This window comes from Lethenteron reissneri, chromosome 57 (assembly GCF_015708825.2).
Source record: "Lethenteron reissneri isolate LAM-NWPU_2019-01 chromosome 57, ASM1570882v1, whole genome shotgun sequence".
Taxonomy (NCBI): domain Eukaryota; kingdom Metazoa; phylum Chordata; class Hyperoartia; order Petromyzontiformes; family Petromyzontidae; genus Lethenteron; species Lethenteron reissneri.
In genome coordinates, this window is record NC_083835.1 from 30,112 (window position 1) to 43,897 (window position 13,786).

General features: G+C 48.1%; 1 protein-coding gene across 2 annotated transcripts in view; it reads right to left on the reverse strand.

Annotated features, from left to right (window-relative positions):
* Positions 1-13,513, reverse strand: part of LOC133357144 (cullin-4A-like) — a 39,671-nt gene extending 26,158 nt beyond the window's left edge. For both annotated transcript variants that reach the window (XM_061574943.1, XM_061574942.1), the window contains exons 1-2: positions 12,789-13,513; positions 591-706 (exon numbers count right to left, since the gene is read on the reverse strand). In XM_061574943.1, coding sequence (XP_061430927.1) covers positions 591-706; positions 12,789-13,266 — 594 coding nt within the window. In that variant the 5' untranslated portion in view covers positions 13,267-13,513. The remainder of the gene's footprint in view (positions 1-590; positions 707-12,788) is intronic.
* Positions 13,514-13,786: the final 273 nt, after the last annotated feature.

A 13,786-nucleotide genomic window follows, 5' to 3' on the forward strand; every position in this document is an offset into this window, starting at 1 on the left:
TAACTAAATAACTATGCTTAATAATTATACAAGGTTATGAAGATGCCTTCGGATCATGCCGACAGCTATACAAATGTATGTGGAACAAGGCACCGATTCAACGAAAATAATTTCCACACACTCAAATTCTCGCATCAAATTGTGCGTGCTAGCAGTGATTAATTAAATTTATGTATGTCACGTAACACCCTGCAGCCACAACCTTCAAGTTCATTGTTTAACCAGGTGAAAACTCAAAGAGACCAGGCTAGAAGCACTACATTCACCAAAATAACAAAATATCTAGCCATCTATCAGTGTGAGCTCCAGGTTCGGAGGTGAAATGCCAACGTAAGCCAGCACTTCCGCTCTGTTCAAAACCTCTTTTGGCTGAGCTGAGTCCACTCCCCAATGTCACCCCCCTACTATGTCCACCTTTGTCTTCCTCTTGCTCGTTTGCCTTAGATTTCTCCAAGGATGAGGTGTGCCAGAAAGGCTCCATGTGAGGCTTGAGCTCCATGTCATAAAGCTTGCACTCTAGAGGTTATATTGGAACCCCAATCCATGACAGTGAAGAATGGTTCCACACCACCCTGTGTTGCTGGGCTCACCTGGTAGAGCTCCTCTAGGTTGTACTTAATGGAGGTGCTGTTCTGGATCGCCTGCACAGCCTCCTGCAGCTTTTGCCACGTCTCCGCAGGGTAGCTGTCAGGCAGCTTGGGCTTGTCTGCACACACGCACACATACACACATATATAGAATACATGCACACAACAGCCGCCAATCACCACTAAGTGATGGTGATGTCACCACAGAACTTTTGCAAGGCTAGATGCACTTTGGGGTCACATGAAGTTTGGAAGACTCCCTGGTAGGTCACGGGACAGACCCAGATGTTACGCGTCAACCAAGAGGACCACCACCTGTGCTCCCCACTGTACGAACTTGTTGCGTTTTAGAGAACCGGTAAACCACTCACCTTTGTTGTTGGAGGGCAACTGCCTCCAACTGCCCAGTAGCATCCTTTGAGCCTCTTCCACATAAGGCGATATTGATACCGCTGGTACCAGTATTGGCAAGTTCAATGAGCTTCCCAAATAAAAGTGAAGGTTTTTGTTTCTTATACATATGTAGGGACGTAAATGGCATCCCTGGGGTGTGACTATTGTGAGGAGACGCGCTCCCTTACCTGCACTTGTCTGCCGATGGGGACTCGAGGGGTCTGTCACGTTGGCTAGGGTGCCATCGGGAGAGTCAGGGGAAGTGACGTGGCAAGAGCCGGGGTGGGGCCACGCTCGGGGAAGGGAAAGGGAAGAGGCGGGGCCTTGGGACAGTGTGAGGCAGTGAGTGTGGGGCTCGGATGGTGCATGGTCACGCCGGTGGAAGCGGGAGCCGAAAGTGTTGAGGCTCCGGGCATGAAGAATCCTCCCTCTCTCTCGTTGAGGTGTAGAATAGCCTTGTTGTAGCTGTTACTGTTAAGTGAATAAAGTGTGGTGCCTCCTATCCCAGTGTGTGCCTCGTCAGACACGCATTACACATACAGTACGGGCTCTCATACAAATACAAGTGTACATGTTCACGGAGAGATCTAACAATTGCTGTTCACCACTAAGTGGTTGTGACGTCACCATGTGCCTGTGCCAGGCTAGGTGCACTTTTTGACCACATAAAGCAGGGGTCCTCAAACTACGGCCCGCGGGCCACATGCGGCCCGCCGAGGACATTAATCCGGCCCATGGTCACTAATTGGGCTGCGCTTGTGAGCACTAATTGGGCTGCGCTGGTGAGCACTGATTGAGCTGCGGTGGCGAGCACTGATTTGGCTGCGCTGGTGAGCACTGATTGAGCTGCGGCGGTGGGCACTGATTGAGCTGCGGCGGTGGGCACTCATTGGGCTGCGCTGGTGAATGGTTCAATGGGCCAATTGACTGGACTTGCCCCCCAGGCCTAAGGCTGCCAGCCCTCCCCTGGCTGCGCTTGACTGGCTCTCCCTCCCTCAGCTCCCTCACTTGCCCCTCGGCTCCACTCCCAGTGATATTCCTGTGTGCTGGGGATGTACTGCGATCTGTGAACAAAACTGCAGGTGTAATTAACTTTTTAATGGCACCCGCACCAGTGTGAGCCTGGGGTAAAAGCGGAGTTCCCCCAATCAGACTGCATTGATGGGCAGCGCAGTCTGTATGTCTCTGTGTGGGCAAAGTTATTGCTGGTATATTGTTTTTGTAGCGCTGTATATATATTGGTATTTTACTAATAGCAATTTTGACTCCCTAGGAAACAATGATGTCAAGAAAGAGGAAAATTGACTCGGAGTGTAGGATATTCAAAGAACAGTGGACTTAGGATTACTTTTTCATGCAGTACAAGGAAAGAGCTGTGTGTCTGATATGCCAGAATATAGTGTCTGTGTTCAAAGAATACAATTTACGTCGACACTATGAAACTCAACATAAAGATAAATATGATTGTTTGGTCGGAGAAGTGAGAAAAGATAAAATATTAAAACTGAAAAATACATTAACAACTCAGCAAAATACTTTTGTGAAGCAGAAGCAGCTAAATATTTCATCACTGCGAGCAAGTTTTCAAGTTGCCAAGCTAATAGCGTGCACTGGCAGACCATTCGTGGAGGGAGAATTTGTAAAAGATGCCTTCTTTCTGTTGCCAAAGAGATGTGTCCAGAGAAGGCCGATTTATTTAGTACAGTGAGTCTTTCAGGACCTACAATTACACGGAGGATTGAAGAAATGGGAGACAATTTGCATCAGCATTTGCAAAACTCCACAAAAAAACTTTCCTATTTTTCCTTGGCACTCGACGAAAGCAATGATGTTCGTGATTCTGCACAACTTCTAATTTTTATTCGCGGGACGAATTACTATTTTGAAGTCACAGAAGAGCTTGCTGCACTGCAAAGCATCAAAGGAACAACTACAGAAGAGGATATCTATGAAAAAGTTTGCCAAACTGTGAATGGTTTGGAGCTGAACTGGGCTAAACTAGCCAGTGTGACAACTGATGGTGCTCCTAGCATGGTGGGGTCTAAGAAAGGAGTAATTGCTCGCATTAACCAAGAGATGGACAAACATAACCATTCTCATCCAATAGCCATACACTGCCTCATCCACCAATAAGCGCTGTGTAGTAAATCACTGAAGTGGGACTCTGTTATGAAAATTGTGGAATCTTGTGTTAACTTCATTAGAGCTCATGCACTAAACCACAGACAATTTCAGGAATTTCTGTCTGAACTAAATGTTGACTATGAAGATGTTCTGTACCACACAGAAGTCCGTTGGCTGAGTCAAGGGAGAGTTTTGAAACGTTTCAATGACTTACTTCCACAGATTACAGCTTTTCTGCTTTCAAAAAACAAAGAAGTACCAGAGCTCAATGATGCAGAATGGAAATGGCACCTTGCCTTTCTGACAGATGTAACAGAGCTACTCAACAGTTTCAATGTGCAACTTCAAGGAAAGGGGAAGCTCATCTGTGATATGCAATCACATGTCAAAGCATTTAGTAAAATTAGGCCTCCTCATCAAACAAGTTAAGGAGGAAAACTTCTGCCATCTCCCCACAACTCAAAATCTGTTAGCGGAAAAACCATTGGTTGCAATTCCCAAACAAAACATGTGTGGATTCACTGGAAAAATTGCAAAAGAAGTTCCAATTTAGATTTAAAGAGCTTCATCTCCATGAACAGGACATACAGCTTTTCCGTAACCCATTTTCTATTGACATTGAAAATGTGGATACAATTTACCAAATGGAACTGGCTGAACGGCAGAATTGTGACCCTCTGAAAGACGCATTCAAGTCAAGCAGCCTTCATAATTTCTATGCATCTACATATCCTCATCTCAGGAACCATGCACTCAAAATGGCAACCATCTTTGGCAGCACTTATGTCTGTGAACAGACTTTTTCCAGAATGAAACATTTGAAATCTCCAACCAGATCTAGACTAACGGATGCACACTTTCATCACTTGTTACGACTAGCAGTGACAAATATGGAACCGGACATTGACCATCTCATTAGCCAAAAGCAGGCCCATAGTTCCCATTGAAATACTGGCAAGTTTGTTGATTTAACTTTACTTGTTCTTCATTTTAAATATTGTATTTGTTCCCGTTTTGTTTTTTCACTTCAAAATAAGATATATGCAGTGTGCATAGGAATTTGTTCATAGTTTTTTTTTTTAACTATAGTCCGGCCCTCCAACGGTCTGAGGGACAGTGAACTGGCCAACCTGTTTAAAAAGTTTGAGGACCCCTGACATAAAGTGTCAAAGCTCGCAGGAGATTTCGATTTAAAGCTTTCGTGACTGCAGGGATTCATCTTCTTGGTTCTTTCGGTAAAGTGACGTAGAAGGGAAATAATAAAATAAAATAAAAATTGACATAATAAAATAAAATTCTCATGACGTTTCGGCCACAACATAAGCAGCCGTCCTCAGGTGAAGAACAGGGCTGTTGGAAAGACAGCATCCGATTGGACACCACCAAGCTTGGCAGCGTATATTTAAGCTGGGTTAGAGGAGGAGAGCGCCCTGACAAAGGAATTTACATATCAACAGAGGAATTTAGCATATTTATGGAAAATGCAGATATGGGATTAGTCACTACTTGTGGAATGTGTAGGTGGTGGGGGGGGTCTCAAAGTCATATTATGCTCGTGTATTATGTAGGATTAGCAGTCATAAAGGGAGGAAGTAGGATTAGCAGTAATAAAGGGAGGGAAATTTTAATAGTAAAGAGCTGCAGCAGCCAAACCACCACGTAAAAAACTAAAATATATTGAGAAACTATGAAGGATGAAACAGCACATGAGTGGGTGATAGTGTGGCCCGCATCATGATCGAGTGTATTTGTCCATCAGTGCCTTATTTATATACACAGCACGAAATATTTCAAAAAGGTTAAGTTGCCCAAAACCAAGAACAGGTTCAGATTTCGCTTGTCATTGATGGTTGGCTATGTACGCTGCGAAAGAAGTTCAGCTTACATACATGTTACCTGTGGCCGTGAACAGAACTCAGGACACTGGGTTGTATGTTGAACTTATTTCACACCGTATGTAGCCAACTGTGCTAATCGGAAGTGAACACAGATTGTCAGTTTTGTAGCAGAGTGTACACACAACTACAACAACCATTCACCACTAAGTGGCGGTGACGTCACAACGGTGCTTGTGCCAGGCTACAAAGACAAAGATCCCCCGCATAGCTTGAACTAACTGTAGGAACAAGTGCTGTGAGTGAGCACCTATGAAGGCCGGCACGGCACACAAGGGGGTGGGTGTCCAGCACTATGCCCGGCTGCCTTTTGGGTCCCGAGTGGCAATGTTTACACAACCGGACCAGGTACTCAATTTGAGGCCGAGTGGACCTAGGGAAGGCCCGGGACAGGTTCAGATAATCGTCACTTGTATTGACCATGAGCGGGAATTGAACCCGAGTCACCGTGGTTGTAGTGAAGCACGCTAACCGCTACACCACCGCTACGCCACCACATGCACACATGCAGAAAGACAAAGGCTTTCCATTTAACATGACAGACTGTTGCACCAAGTATTGTTTAGGCCAGCATGACAGACAATATGGTGGTATGACCAGCACCATGCCTGGCTATGTTGTATTCCCAGTCATGATGTTTGCACACTGCACTAGGTACCCTGTAATGGCCGAGCCAGCCAAGGTGCAGGATATATTCAGATACAACTTGGCACAGATGTTAACCATGTTCTGGAATCAGTCAGGGCACTGGGATTTATAGCACCATGTGAACCAATGAAACACTGCAAGTACACAAAACGACAAAGATCACCCATATTGCCTTAACAGACGTTTTTGGGCAAGTGCTGTTCATGACCGTCGTCTCCCCAGTAATGATGGTTACACATGGCACCAGGTACTCAATTGAGGCTAAGTCGACCTAGGGGAGGCCCAGAATCGGTTCAGATAATCGTCACTGGTGTAGGCCGTGAGTGGGAATCAAACCTGAGTCACCGGATTCGTAGCAGTGTGCTAACCAATGCGCCACCGCAAGTGCACACACACGCGCACACATACACGGCACGCCATTGCAATGGTTTCCTGCCAATAGATCAGTAAGAATAATATTATCAAATTCCACCAATGGTGGAGGCAAACACTAAGCAGTGCTCATAAAGGAAAGGAGTGACGTTTACTTCTCTCAGAATCTTAATTAATCTTTATGTAGACTGGAGGAATCCGATGAGCTATGAAGTTATTTTTCAGAGACGTCCAAGAGGGCTTCATCAGCAAGTTATAAGAATACAAAAAACCAATCAAGAGAGCAAAATAGAGAACAGGTAAGCAAGTCACGCAACATAAATAAAGTATACAAGTACAAATGGTATAAGTGCATAGAATCCTGAAATGCAAGCTTGGGCAAGGCAGCAAAATAACAACAAAAAGAGTCCCAGACCACACCAAGACATGTATATAGCCCCAAAAGCCTCACAGAGTCTCAAGAGCTTTTCAAGAGGGTCTGAAAAAATAACCTTGCTGAAAATGGTCTAAGGAGATTTCAGGAGCCTAGAGCAGTGCTTCCCAACCAGTGGTCTCCAGACCACTGGTGGCCCCATAAGGTGGTGGGATGTGGCCTGTGGAACTGTTGCAAATAGTGATCCCTCGTTTATCGCGGTTAATGGGGACCGGAACCCCTCGCGATAGGTGAAAATCCGCGAAGTAGGATTGGCCCCCTAGGAATTTCCGTATATGTGTGTGTGGGTACAAGAATGTTTAAAATATATATATTTATACTTTATATATATATATATTTTACTTAAATCTATTTAATTATAAAACCTTAATATTATACATTCACTCTCTCTCTCTCATACGATACGTATTATGGTGTTCTACACTCACCAATGACAGTACAGTAGTATCTTGAGACTTGACTCCAGTAATGACGACGACGACGATGACAATGACGATGACAATGACGACGATGACAGACCTGTGCAGTTCGATGAATGTGATGATGAATGATGATGATGATGATGGTGTTACTGCACAGGTATAATGAGGCCTTTATCAGTTCAAAAAATCCGCGATGCACTGGCGAGGGATTACTGTACTACAAATTGTAGTTTCTATTTGAAATATCTGATATTGGTGCACTGTCATTCACGAAAAATGAGGGTTGAAAGTGTTCCGTAAATCCAGAAGGGCCTAGTGGATAACACTCAAGAGCAAAACACAGGTGACCTCGAGCCGCTTGCTGTATTGCCATCTCGTGGCCACCTCGCAGTCAAGCAGGTTTGAGTGTTTCACAAATCTTCATGTTCTCAAAAGCGCTGGACGACACATATGCACGAGCTTTTCATATTCAGAGGTGACTGAAGACGGAAATATAAAAATCCAAAATACATTTAATTATTGGCAAAGCACTAATTGCTCGAACAGAGAGAATGCCACTAAATTCAAATTGTTGTTACAATGATGTCCACTCCCCTGATAAACATACACATGTCTCAGAGACATATGTATGTAGCCAACCGTGCTAATCTGAGGTGCAGAAGAGACCATGAACAGTCGTAGCCTGGCTCAAAACCAGCCTGCTCATGAACTCGAGGCGACGGCACGGCCGCTCATCAACACAAAACTCCCAACACGTACAAATTCATAAGGGCGCCATGGTGGCGAGATGTTAGATACCTCACCTGGAATACAGGATGCCGTGGGTTCGATCCCGATCCTGACGCCTATATAATTGGAGTTTGTGTGTTCTCCCCGTGATCGCGTGAAACATGCGTTGACAGTATTTGGCTGCTATACATTTCCACTTAAGCCACTTCGTTGAGCTATTACTTGTAGTTAGGTAGCTATATAGCTCAGTGGGGTTTCCCTGGTAAAATAAAAATAATAAACTTTAATGCCCGAGTTGGTCATGATGCTGGCACCTGGTCTGGAGTGATTGGAAGGCATGGGTCAGATCACCTCAATAACAACGGTAGGAGACCCCTAGATTTTCGTGCAACCCATGGGCTTGTAATTACCAACACGCTGTTCCAGCATCGGCGCATCCACACAACATCATGGATGCATGCCGGGTCCAAGCAAGAACATCTGCTGGACTACATAGTGACAGAACAGCGGATGCGGGCCCATGTCCTTGACACCAGGACCTACCGTGGAGCTGATCTGCCCTCTGACCATCGACTTGTCATCTGTAAGATGCGCCTGCCATTCTTCCACTCCGGTGGTAGGTGTACACCCAGGACCCCATTCAAATCTAAGGTGGCCTGGTCTCAGCTGATGAAAGTTGCAAGCTAGAATTTCATAATCGCTTGCGACTGGGGTTGGCATCGTCCCCCACTCCTCCAGATTTCGAGTGTAAATGGGTGAGGTTTAGGACTGTGACTCAGGCAGCTGCAGTGGCTGCTTTGGGTACGCAATCCAGACCTCCCCAGAGACCCTGGCTGACAGAGGAGGTGTTCAAGCTGGCTGAGAAAAAGCGACAGGCCCACTCTAATCGTCTACAGCATCCCACGTCAGAGAATGAGGAGGCTTACCACAGCCTTCGCTCGGAGGTTCGGAGAGCTGTGAGGCGCTGCAAGGATGGGTGGTGGTCGCGGGTTGCTGAGAAGATGGAGTCTGCCTCAATGGCCTGCGATCACAAATCCCTATTTAGCTCCAACAAAAAAGTAACCTGCAGTGCCACACCTATTAACATCATTAGGGGAAAAAATGGTGATTCAATCTCCGACCCCCAGGAACACGTTTGCAGATTTGCTGAGCATTTCTGTTAAGTCCTGGGGGAGGGGAAATCCCTCGACATGGAAAACATCGTGGGACAAAAGTGGGGATGACCCTGCTGAGGCTGCCGTGCCTCAAATATTGGAAAAAGTCACCCCCTGTGAGTGGCTGACTGAGGTGCCATCTGTTGAGGAAGTACTGAAGGCGATCCAGAGTCTGAAACCAGGAAAGGCACCGGACAGAGATAATCTCCCAAGCAAAATGCTGATGGACGTGTCGTTTGTGCACAGACTGCCCTACATGACATCATAACAACAGTCTGGACCACTGGACGGGTTCAACAGGATTGGCAGGATGCCCTTGTGGTCCCCTCTAAGAAGGGGGACCGCACAGACTGTAACAACTACAGGGGCATCTCACTCCTCAGTGTGCCACGCTGAGGAGAGGCTTGGGGAGCCCCAATGTGGTTTCAGGAATGGGCGGTCCTGTACAGATGCCATATTCTCTGTCCGTTTGCTACAGTTGAGGTGTAGGGAATTCCAACAAGACCTACATCTCTGCTATATTGACCTGGTCCAGGCCTATGATACCATCAGTAGGCCTGGGCTCTGGGTTGTTCTTCGTGCTTTCGGAGTCCCTGACCCTCTGCTTACGATCATTAAGGACCTTCATGATGGTGAGCGGGCCCGGGTAAAACTACGTGGCCGGGAGTTGGTGCGACAGGGATGTCCTCTGGCTCCAACATTATTTAACATATTTTTCGACCATGTAGTTCGTGAAGCCTTTGATGGCTGTACCAGAGGAATTTCCATCTGGTAAAGATACAATGGGAGGCTGATCGATGCCCGGGTGCGGTCAAGGGATGGCTCCCTATTGGTCAACCACGTTATGTATGCCGATGATCTGGTAATTGACGCTCACTCAGAGGAGGAGTTGGAGGCGCTGCTGCTGAAACTGGAGCGTGCCACTAAGAGGTGGGGCCTTACTATCAGCCCCACCAAAACTAAGCACTTGCCTGGGTATTTTGTACCATCGGGCACTCCACCCCCACAACTCCCAATCGGTGATGGGGTCAGTTGTGGAGAGAGTGGAGAGTTTCCCATACCTAGGCAGTGTGCTCATGACCGGCTCCGGTTTGACAGCAGAGGTCTCACTCAGAATCAGTCGAGCGGCATTATCTTTTCATCGGTTGCATAACGCTGTGTGGAAGCTACCTGGTCTGTCGCTCCGCACGAAGCTTCAAGTCTTCTCGGCCACGGTCATTCCCTCCCTTCTGTACGCTTGCGAAACATGGACCCCCCTATAATGCAGCATCTTCGCCGATTGGAAACATTTAGGCTGGCCTGCCTATGATCCATCCTGGGTTTAACCAGGCTGGATTGTGTGAGGAGCTCACAAATCTTTGAAAGATCGGAGCAAAGTCCCATCGGTGAGCTCCTCCGGCAGGCAAGGCTGCGTTGGCTGGGTCATGTAGCCCGCATGCCCAGTCACCGCATGCTTAAACAGCTTTTGTTTGGCCGGACAGAGGGGGCTATACGGGCGCGGCACGGGCTAGAGAAGAGATAGAGTGATGTGGTACAGGAGGATGTGGAGCTGAGTGGACATGCCGATGACTGGTCCCAGCGGTGTCAAAATCGGCCTCTGTGGAGGAGGCTCGTGAAGGACGCTGCTGGGCAGTTGGAAGCAGTCGCCCTCCAACAACAACGGAGGGCGGAGGAGCGACGCTCACAACAACGAGCGGAGCACCGGATGGCTAAAGCACAGCAAGTTGGCACAGTAGGGGGCACAGGTGGTGCATCAGCCAGTCATCTCGGTCGTCTCAGTTGACCCGTGGCACCTGGGTCTGCCTCGTGACCTCCTGCCAGCGGGCGTTCGACATTTCACGTGGCCTCAAGGTGCACATGGGCCTGGCACAAGCGTCGTGGTGACGTCACTGCTACTTAGTGGCGAATGGCGGTTGTTGTTTAGAGTGAGCCCCTGTGTGAGGCTGAGTGAGCAGTTGTGAGCCCCGTGTGAAGCGATGGAGAAATGTCCTAACGCAGTCATGCCAGCCTCTGACTGCGGCTCAGGGAAAGTTATTTATGGTCACGTGAGTGAGGAAAGCTCCGCTCACTGCCTGGGAGCATCGTGGCCGAGTTTGTGTCGTGAGGATTGCGTGCGAACGCGTCACAAATAAGACATTCCATCACACAGCACAACATGACAAACAAATATAACACAATAAAAGTGAAAACAAAAGAAAATAGAACCCAACAGAACAAATCTGATCACAAAGCAACTTTAACAAAAACTACCCAACACAACCAAACAATACAAAACACTGCCTAAACTACCTAAACATCACACGGAACCAAAGACAACCCAACATTACCTAAAGCATACTAAACCCAACACAACCTAAACAATACACTGACCACAATACTACCCAACACTGCGAAAACAAGACACTAAATCCAACACGACCTAATATACACAACGTGGTCGTCATGTAAGCCTGGTCCAGCATATATAACTATAGGTGGATAGTACAGCGATAAGACATGTCATATGAAACACTTATTAATGTCTTCATGAATGTAACACAGCTACAATAATTATTTGTCATACGTTATGTTGGTATTACAAATCTATTCTAATGCCTGGATGCTTGTGTTTTATTTAAAGGCCTAGCAAGTTTCAAGCCCCTCTTTTTGCCTAGATCCCCTGCCGGGTTCGCTCGACAGGGCTGCCTAGGTGATGCGGGAGGGCGGGGGTCACGTAGATACAAGGGCCGTGATTGAGGGCAGTGCCTGTTTATTGGCATATGTGTTGGAAACTAAAGAAACTAAGTGACAGAGATTAACATCGCACTTGTGTAAAATGTGATCACTGTAACTATTTTAAGAGCAGGAAAGTAAAAATGTTTCATAACCCAAAAACAATACAAGCGTGACCCACCACTACGACATTAGACTAGTGACGTCATTGATTTGACACTGGTACACATTCACTATCGCAGAGTTAAACACACATTGCTGCCATAGAGATACACACACCACGACGATCACAGACACGCCATTACGATCAGATACACCCAGATACAGTTATACAAAACACCATGACTAACACTCATGCAGAAATACAAACACATTCACTATATCACGACACACACATCACAAACACCATGACAAAGAAACACCATTAACAATACAGACGAAACAGCATTACTAACACATACACAAATGCTGTCACTAAAACACACACCATTAAACAAACAAATCACCCATAGGAACACATACATTACTACTAGATATACACAAAATATAATTAAATAGTATACACACGATCACTGAAACGCTCGCAATCCTCACTACACAATAACACAAATGGACAAATACGATACACACACTAAACAATGTCACAAACGAAACCCATTCCCCATTGATGCCTGGTCCCCGCCATGTGAATGTGGTGTTTACATCTCAGGGCTGACAAGAGTTGAACAAGTTACCAGTGTCATCGTCACAACGCAGTACAGACGACCCGAAGTGAACTCCACTAACTCTTCCTCGCTCTTTTAGGCCGAGTCCACCTAGCGGGGCCTTCACGGTTTAGCAAGGAATCAGATCCGACACTCGTTTGTATGTATTGTGTATGGTGAGCTTCTTTCGCACCTCCGATCAGCACGTAGCCAACCGTACTCATCGGAGGTGCGATCCTTTATGCACACACTCACTCACACATACAACAGCACAAGATCCATCGTGTAGCCTTTAAACTGGGGTGGGAAAAGTGGTGCTAGAGAGCAAATATTAAGGGGCCGGAATGCTGCACCAGGGGGTGGTGTGGCCAGGACCACGCCAGGCAGCCTTTGTATCCCCAGTGGCGATGCTTACACGACAGTGGCTTTGTCGACCTCGGGGAACAGTAGAATAGGTTCGATCAGGCCACATACCGCCACCACACGCCACTGATAAAACCATTGGCCTGGAGTCGAACTCGGATGGCCGAGTTCGTCGTGCGGTGCCCGAACCACTCCACCACCACACCACCACCACCACACACGAACACACGGCAGAGCAGCCTGGGCCCGCACCTCTGAAGTTCTTGATGACGAGCTTCTTGGCCGAGCCGGGTTTGTTGTTGCCGCTGCTGCCGCCCGCGGCCGCCTTGGTGAGGCCATTCGTGTGGCCGAGCGCCGAGATGGTCGCCCTGCGCTGGTTCTGCTGCCCCTCGTCCATGTCCAGATCGCACTGCTGCCCCTTGAACCTCTTGGCGGCGTGGTGCGCGGTGCCGTGGGGCGACTGCAGAGCCGAGTGGAGTTGGGCCTGTCCCGGACTCGGCTCCAGCCCCTGCCCAGAGTCCTTCCCCGAGCCAGACACCTGCGCGGAACCCTGCTGCTGCTGCTGCGCTTGCCCCGACTCTTTCCCCGAGCCCTGGCCTGAGACCTGTCCTAGAGGACTGTGGCTAAACCCTGCCACCTCCTGCCCTCTCCCCGCTGCTGCTGCCGCTGCCGCCCTCTCTCCCTGCTGCTCCGTGGCCCCCGCGCTCCCCTCGGCGCGCAGCATCAACATGAACCGCGGCCCGGAGGGGGCTGCGCGCCGCGTGGCCGTGCGCGCCGCGCGTGGCTGCGTCTAGAGTCGCGGCGCGAGTGGCTGTTGTGAGTGGCTGCTGCTGCTGCTGATGCCTGTGCTGTTGTGTATCGTGGCCGTGGTTATCGTTGTTGTTGTTTCTGGGTGTTTGTTGTTATTGTTGCCGCTTCTTGACGTTGCCGCTCGCGCTCCTTTGTAGGCGACTCTAAGATGGCCACCACTGCGGCACAAAGCATGACGGGAAGCGCGAAATAAATAAATAATCCGAGGAGGGGCGGGTCCAAGGGCGGGGCGCTCGCTGGTGGTGACGTCACGTCAAGGTTATTTTTAGCGCGTTGCGTCATCGCGGATTGGCGGGAAGCAGCAACTGGCGAGGAGTGCCCGGATGTAGCACTGAAAGTGCGGGGGGCTGGGAGAACTTTCCCTCACGGAGGTCCAATTTGGATCTTTAAATACTCAATATATTTTAGCGAGCCGCGCATTAGTTGACACTTTAACTTTG